At 43.8% G+C, this 7,931-nt stretch overlaps 4 protein-coding genes across 4 annotated transcripts; 3 read left to right on the top strand and 1 right to left on the bottom strand.

Annotated features, from left to right (window-relative positions):
- Positions 1-1,869: 1,869 nt before the first annotated feature.
- DSM5745_11101 (Fcf2 domain-containing protein) lies at positions 1,870-2,847 on the top strand (the record flags this gene model as incomplete). Its single annotated transcript, XM_026753117.1, has 3 exons — positions 1,870-2,012; positions 2,073-2,232; positions 2,467-2,847. The coding sequence occupies 3 exons, from the start codon at positions 1,870-1,872 to the stop codon at positions 2,845-2,847; spliced, it is 684 nt and encodes a 227-aa protein (XP_026598307.1).
- Positions 2,848-3,026: 179 nt separating this feature from the next.
- On the bottom strand, positions 3,027-4,340 carry DSM5745_11100 (purine-nucleoside phosphorylase; the record flags this gene model as incomplete). The annotated part of the gene is made up of 7 exons (XM_026753116.1): positions 3,027-3,062; positions 3,123-3,402; positions 3,459-3,661; positions 3,718-3,782; positions 3,854-3,933; positions 3,994-4,072; positions 4,136-4,340. 7 exons carry the CDS (start codon positions 4,338-4,340, stop codon positions 3,027-3,029), a joined length of 948 nt encoding a protein of 315 aa, XP_026598306.1.
- Positions 4,341-4,635: 295 nt separating this feature from the next.
- Positions 4,636-5,813, top strand: DSM5745_11099 (mitochondrial 37S ribosomal protein uS10m; the record flags this gene model as incomplete). The annotated part of the gene is made up of 4 exons (XM_026753115.1): positions 4,636-4,979; positions 5,029-5,073; positions 5,143-5,567; positions 5,635-5,813. The coding sequence occupies 4 exons, from the start codon at positions 4,636-4,638 to the stop codon at positions 5,811-5,813; spliced, it is 993 nt and encodes a 330-aa protein (XP_026598305.1).
- A 414-nt stretch (positions 5,814-6,227) lies between these two features.
- Positions 6,228-7,631, top strand: DSM5745_11098 (tryptophan--tRNA ligase MSW1; the record flags this gene model as incomplete). The annotated part of the gene is made up of 5 exons (XM_026753114.1): positions 6,228-6,620; positions 6,692-6,772; positions 6,850-6,965; positions 7,017-7,135; positions 7,186-7,631. The coding sequence occupies 5 exons, from the start codon at positions 6,228-6,230 to the stop codon at positions 7,629-7,631; spliced, it is 1,155 nt and encodes a 384-aa protein (XP_026598304.1).
- Between the last annotated feature and the right edge of the window lie 300 nt (positions 7,632-7,931).

The following is a 7,931-nucleotide window of genomic DNA, read 5'->3' as shown; positions in this document are numbered from 1 at the left end:
TTAAAAATATACTATTAAATATAATAATATTAATACTAGGAATTACCTAGCTAGTATAGCTAGGTAATTAAATATATATATATATATATAAAACTAAATATAAAATTATTTAAAGGTTTTTTATTAAGGCCTTTAAGTAATTTATATAACTTTTACTTAGGGTAGTAAGGCCTAAGTATTATTTTTAAAGGCTATTAATATTTCTAGGCCTTGGCATTACCACGGTTAATAAGGTGGCCTAAGGCATTAACACCGGCAATGAAACCACATGTACATTTTTTATATTTAATATTAAAAAGTTAGTAGTTTGATCCTGGGATGGCCCTTATATTTATTTTTTTATTATATTATTTATTAGCTTAGATTACTAGATTTTTATTTAAAATATATAAAGAATATCCCTTTAATTATAAATATAACTAAGATTATAATAAAAAACTTGATTTTTAGAACTTTTTTAAAAAAATTTATATTTTTAAAAGTAGGGTAGTAAATATATATATCTTTTTTTTTATTATAGGTAAACTCTTACCACCCCTTATATAACTTTATTATTATTATTTTTTAGTTTTTTATACTAATAGTATAAAAGAACTATTACTATATTTAATAATAAATTATATTTTGATTATATAATCCTTAGTATTAATATTAATATTAGTATAAATATTTTAAAACTAGTACTAGTATTAATATTAATATTAGTATTATTATTATTAGTATTAATATTAATATTAAGGCTAGGGGGCTTAGGGGGGTAAAAATTAAGCTTGTATATTAGCCTTATATTAAGCTAAGCCTAATTAGGCAAGCCATAGGCCCTAATTACCTAAATTCTATTTAAAAAATACCTGTACCTAACCTATACCTAACCCAAACTTATTACCTATAACTTAGGTTTTAAAAAATAAAACCTAACGCATGGGTTAGGTAAAAAAATTCTTACCTAACCTATACCTAATGCAGCGCTATTATTTACTAAGGGTATTTTAACTACTAGCCTAATTTAAATACTAGCAATATACTTTTTATATATATTATTATATATCAAAAAACGTTTATAATATTATATAATATTATTATATAACCCTAGTAATAAATAAGTATTTTATAAGCCTATGCTTATACTTTACTTTTATACCTATAAATATTTTACTTGTTTATATTAATTAGTAATTAGTTATTTCCCTGTTTTCTAGTTCTTAATATTATCTATCTTTTTATTAAGCAGAGCTACCATTTATTAGCAATAGGGATATGATTATTCTTGTGGTGTATTGTGAGGCGCGTTTGTATACTGCGCTGAGCTTAGGAGAACATGAATTACCGCAATAGGAAAGCGTTGTGTATTTATAGTAGGAACTAATTGCTGATTCTTTAAGTTAAAGTTTAAGTTAAACTTGGTGTTCTATGCATTACATAACTAACCGCCGCCTTGGCGCGCGGTTAGATTGGCGCCGAAGTTCCTCCGTCAGGCGGCCTCAGGCCACTGGATTGCGTTATTGCAACACTGCGCAGTTGCAACACCATAGCGGTGATAACATGTGTTTTTAGAGATTAGAGCACTTATTTCTTCACTGTTGAAGTCTCAAAGAAGACTAACCCTACTCTACGGATTTTCTTTAATTGGCCCGACTTGGAAAGTGCAAACGTGCTACTACTTACGGAGTACGGAGTTGTGACTCCTGTGAGTCGCCCGCAACTATTCGTTGCGGCCTGACCTTGCCCCACAAACAGAAAATTCTCTGCGGTTTTAGCTCCTCTATAAATCACTGCCAATCCTCTCGTATTTTCCTCCATCTTTGCCATCTCCCAGATGTGCTGATCGCGCATCTATATGCGGCCATGAAAGTTGTAACTGATCCAAATATGCCTTCGACCGACCATATCGATTTGACGGACGCCAGCATTCAGCAGCTCCTCGCGGAGGCAGAGCAGCGGCTACGCAAAGACAGGGCTGAATCCGCCAATTGTTCGGTCGCACTCCGTCAGCCGGACGAAGCGATCCCCAAGTACGTATATTCAGAAATCATCGATCGTTCATGTCCGTGGGTGCTAACGTCAGTCATGAGTATTCCTAAATTGTCCACCGAATTGACGCTAAAACCGTATGTTCGGCATCATAATGATATTGCCGTTATCGATACAACCAGGATGATTGATCCTCTAACCAATAACAACATGCAACCTCTTGCGTGTGGACGAGCAGCATCGAGGTCGAGTTCGAAGAAGGTAATACACCTATTCCGTCTACGTCCACACTACCCTCTTCTCTTCCATTGATTGCTATGAGGAAAAAGCAACCCACGCGCAAGCGCTTGATACAGTCTCTACAGCCCGTATTGGGCTGCGCTGTCATAATGAGAGCACTTTTATTTCATAGTTACTCTGAGCATCATCCTTGCATTATCTTTTCATTTATGCCCCCTTGCAGAATAACTGTTTGCTAACGGTAATTCTCTCCAGGATAAGCCGACAGCTGGCAGCGACTGGTTCGACCTTCCGAAGACCGAACTTACGCCTGAACTGAAAAGAGACTTGCAAATTCTACGGATGCGTTCTATACTGGACCCCAAACGACATTACAAAAAAGAAAACGGCAAGGCGCAACCACCCAAGTATTCTCAAGTGGGAACTATAATTGAAGGCCCAGTCGAGTTCTTCAGCGGGCGCATTGCCAAACGAGACCGCAAGAAGACATTTGTTGAAGAAGCTCTCGATATGGAGAAAGAGAATAAGCGCTTCGAAGCTAGGTATAACGCTGTACAAGACAAGAAGCGAAGTGGAAAGAAGGCTTTCTACAAGAGTCTAGTGGCCAAAAGAACGGGTGGAAAAAACCAACGCTGAGTTTCACCGGGTAACGAAGCTGTTAAACTCCATCGAAGTCGGCCTACGACGAGAATCCAAGGAACCCTGGCCCCGCGAACGGTCAAGCGTCTCCATGAGCCGCCAGATCGATCATTCCAGCCAGTGTACCTTCCTGGTTCCTTTAATTCTTGTGGTACCCAGTTGCTCGACTGGTATCGCTAGAAGATGTCTGAGACGACATGGACGACCAATTTCTGTAGGAAGGATGTTAGTCGCGAGTCACGAAATCGTAGCCGCCACAGGACCGTGCCTACCTGCATATCCTGGGCCGCAGATCGGCCAGCCTCGAGCACTTCTTCATGGTTGGCTTTCCCTTCTTGCAGTATGGCGTCCAACTCTTTTACATCCCTTCCCTGGATGAGATGGTCATCCCCGCGAGGGACAGGTGAAAGTACAGCGTTGTTTGTCACAAGACTGAATGCTATGATTCGAATGCCGCAGTGTCTTGCAACCACAATCTCCGGGACTGTGGACATTCCCACAACATCCGCCCCGAGCTGGCGGAGCATCCGGCACTCTGCTCTGGTCTCATAACTGCGGGCTGAAGTTAAAGGAAAGTCTCTTGCAGCCTTTTGATGGTCCCAGCTTACCTCGGTCCGCCCACATAGGCATACACGCCCTCGTGTAGTCTTCGCTTACTACTGGGATCCATAACTTTGCCCCAGGCTTCATGAACCTGGCGTCGCAAGTCCAGATCGTATGCGTCCGACAGAGGTGGGAACCGTGGACCAAGTTCTTCGCAGTTGGGACCTCGCAGCGGATGTGTACCTGCCAGACCAGCGAGAAAAATATGCTTTACGACTTGTTAGAGCAAACCAATCTCTGTTGATCGAAGACACTTAGACTTACATCATTCAGTAGCACGATGTCGCCCACAACATAGTCGGGGTTAAGACCGCCGGCAGCATTAGTTACTGTTATGTACATTGTCATTAACTCTACAAAAGAGTCGTGTATTGTCATTGCACACGAGGAAGTAACTCACAGATAACGGTGTCGATTCCCAGCAACTTGAAAACGCGGATAGGAAATGTCACTTGGTCTATGGAATGGCCCTCATAGTAGCTGAAAATAAACACATTTTAGTGGTGACGTCTTTCTTTATCCTCGTCAGGGTGTCCTCACTGGGCACGGCCAACCATCAAGACCGCCGGAACTTTCTTGTCAAGGACCCCAAACACAAGCTTACCAGCATGTCCCGAAACTTCATTTGTTTTCGTAAGCAAATTCACTTATCAATTGACCTCTAGCGCAGGTTCAGACTGACCGGTCAAACGTGGGAAATGAGGAATATCAGAATAATCGATTTCTACTCTTGGAGCGCCGTCAATTGTGTTTGCAAGCCCACCTAATCCAGAGCCGCAAACGATAGCTATGCGAGGAGCTTGAAGGGATTCTGGCAAGAGTTTCTTAATGTAATGGGATGCTTCGTTTGTCTTTTCGAAGGCAGAAGAGCCGGCGGTGGAATCCATGGTGTCATTCAAGGTTTTTGTGTGGCTTGTCAATTGCGACATACAGGGTAGTCAACTAGATAGACGGGACGCAACTCCCACCTAAGGAGGTCCGAGGAAAGGAAAAGAACAACGCAAAGATAAACTCCGAAATGGGCATGTGAAGCTGACGGGTTTGCGTGTCACATTCGTTAGTATTGGAAACGCAATTGATTGCGGAGTTCAAATGAGATTTTCTATAGGTAGTGAAAGTGTAGTCACGAGGGGCTGCTTAGTCATTAAGAACTTTCAATAACCAGGATGGGACTAACTGCATATGGTTGAGGTCGACGAATTGAGCGGAAATTCAATCTCAGTAGCTGTCCGTTTCCTCCACGAAAAGAGAAATGTCACTCTTCTCACCCTATACGGCCTTGCTTGGGAGAATCAGGCCGTTGCAGGTACAGTCTCTGAAATTCTATACTCGGTAGGCATTGGCGTTGACAATCACGACCAGCTTGCCCCGGCATCGCGGGCCCTTCTCAGTTCTTCTAGTCGGCTAGGCAATGCCAACGATTCTCAAACAACTGTGCCCGAACAAGAAGGTCTCGAGGAGCCCGTGGCATCCCCCCAAAAATCCGAGTCGGCTTCATCAGTGCCAAAGGGCATAAAAGGAGAGACGTCGGTATCCCTCTCCATCACCGCTCGACTGTATCGCTAACGGGCACAGCTCAACACAACCCCCATCAGAAGCAGAGGCACCTATCAAAGAATGGTCAGTTCTTACTCTGCGGTTCTTGCTGTGGCAAGTATCGAACAACCATTTTACTAACAGCGACTGTAGGGGGTCACGTTTAGATGATATCAACACCAATGCTCGATTGCCCAGAAGTGTTCAGGCGCTGTACCTACGACCGCTCCGAAGAAAGGCTCAATATGGCCTACCCGTTTGCGACCTTCAGTTAAGATCCTACAGTGTGCGGAACCTCGAGTTCTTTGCGGATTTCGCCATCCGTGCTGCCTATTACTTAAATCTCCCGGTATCTGGGCCGGTGCCGCTGCCTAAGATTGTCGAACGATGGACGTTTCCCCGTGGCAATTTTGTGCACAAAAAAAGCCAGGAGAACTTTGAGCGTATAACCCTCCGTCGATTAATTCAGATCAAAGATGGCAGCCCCCAGGCTGTGCAGGCATGGCTTGCTTTTGTTCGGAAGCATGCGTTTTATGGTGTTGGAATGAAAGCAAACATCTGGGAGCATGAAAGTATTGGTAAGATGAGGCCTTAATCATCAATTTCTATTTCTTTTCCTTTTTTTACTAATAGCATTGAAATCAGAAATCGCCAAAAATATGGACCAGGCTCTTCCCGAAATCGAAAAGAATCTCGAGTCTCATCTATCACAATTTGGTCGTCGTGAAGATGCAACATCCACGCCAGACATGTTACCTACCTTTCTGGGAAACGAGCGACTGTCTTTGAGGAAGGGGCCCCTGACTAATGTTCGTGGCGAATGAAGAACTATCACTACCAGCGAAATAACTTTACTGACTGTATACTACTATAATTTGTCTTTCACTGCATCAATATCTTTCTGTATTTACACTGCATGTCAGAGAAGTCAAATTACATGGGTGTTGTTTGTAAAGCCTGAAAGCAACTCTTAACCGGATTTTTTTTTCCAAAACTGGCAAATACTAAGGAGAGGCTAATCATGAATGACTTTCAAGAGGATAGTCTCACCACAGGATGTTCGATTCTTCTCTTTAGAAAAGCTGAACCTCCGGTCTCAAGCGGGTCACGTGCATTCGAATACCTTACAGCGTACTCCGTACGGAGTAGTATCGAGGTAGACCGGTAGCAACTTAGGAAGGGTGTCTACAATCCTCACATCAGGCCCTTCGCAAAAACCTGCGCCATCTAGAGAAGATATGGCTGTCTCAGGCGGGCAGTTTGGCCGTTTCCATTCGGCATGCAGGACGGTTAAGAGAACTGGTCATGAGAAGGGATTCTGTGCCGGACTCCGAAGGCCTGCTCGAAGATGGAACAGTTCACAGACTCCGCAAGCGCCTAGAGTCTTTTCTGGAATTCAACCTACCGGTGTACCGCATTTGGGTAATTATCTTGGTGCTATTCGTGAATGGGTCAAACTTCAGAATGCCGCCACCAAGGAGACCAGACTGATATTTTCTATCGTTGATTTACATGCATTGACAGTGCCTCAGCAGAGCGACCAGCTGAGAAAATGGAGGAAGGAGGCTCTCGCGACATTGGTGGCAGTTGGCTTAGATCCAACTCGATCAACAATATTCTACCAGTCTGCTGTATGCAACAATAGTCCGAGCTGCAGGCATTTCCGCTCTTACATTGAATAGGTAGCTAATAAATCCGTCAGGTCCATCATCATGCTGAGTTATTTTGGATCTTGAGTACCGTAGCTTCGACAGGTTATCTATCCCGCATGACTCAATGGAAGGTGTGTGTTCGCCAGAGGCGCCGGTTTTAATATTCTGTGATTTTCTTGCCACAGCCATCTTGATTGACATTTGTCAGAGCAAACTTCAACTGCCGGAGGACGCAAGCTTGGAGAACTCGGAGGTTCGAATGAACCTACGCCTCGGTCTCTTGTCGTACCCGGTGCTTCAAGCCGCAGACATCCTGGTTCATAGGTCTGGCTGCAACCCCATTTGGTCAATATGTATTTTGCTAAAATGACCCAGAGCCACCCATGTTCCGGTCGGCGAAGACCAAAGGCAACACCTAGAATTCGCCAGGTACACCGCGAACAGCTTTAATTATCTCTATGGCCCAGTATTTCCACCTCCAGAAGCACTGATTTGTGAGACCGCTCACGCCATGCTCAACATCTCTTCAACTAACTTTCCTTAGCACCCGCGAAGAGAATAATGTCATTGAAAGAACCAACTCTCAAGATGTCCAAATCCCATGCCGACGAACGTTCAAGGATCATTCTCACGGACTCCCCTGAGGATATTCGACGAAAGGTTAAGGTTGCGCTCACAGACTCCGAGCCCGGCATAAATTACGACCCGGCACGCCGACCAGGTATATCTAATCTCATAGAGATTCTTAGCCATCTCGAAGACATGTCGTGCGACGAAATCGCCTCGCGTTATCTGGATGCCAGTCCGCGGGCTCTCAAGGAGCATCTTTCCGATAAATTGTGCGAGGTTTTATCTCCAATCAAAGAGAAGTACAATGCAGTAATAGCAGACGGTCATAGCCTAAACGCCATCGCAGAGCAGGGGGCCCGTGAAGCGCGTGCTAATGCTGACATTACTATGGAAATGGTTCGAAAAGCTATGGGTCTCTGAGGCTCTGCTGGCGTGTATACTATGTGTGGGCGTCAGTGGTCTGTGTATGATATGCTCATGTTTCTAATATAGGACTACATTCATGTATATGTGTCAGTTGCAAGCAGTCGAGCTTCACACATTAAAACCTTGGAATCCGGGGTCAAAGGCCCTTCGTGGAGTGCTTTGCAGATCGTTTGAGCTGCTCGTTAATTTTGCAATCGAATACTACCATGCCGTCAATACGGAATAGCTAGCAGCTAGCTCGAGCTTGGGGATCCGGAAGTTAAAGGAACAGTGGGTGAGTCATAGAACTGCCCA

This window comes from Aspergillus mulundensis (genome assembly GCF_003369625.1).
Source record: "Aspergillus mulundensis strain DSM 5745 chromosome Unknown scaffold_20, whole genome shotgun sequence".
NCBI classification, from domain to species: Eukaryota; Fungi; Ascomycota; class Eurotiomycetes; order Eurotiales; family Aspergillaceae; genus Aspergillus; species Aspergillus mulundensis.
The sequence above is the reverse complement of the archived record's forward strand: the minus strand, read 5'-3'. Positions and strand labels throughout refer to the sequence as shown.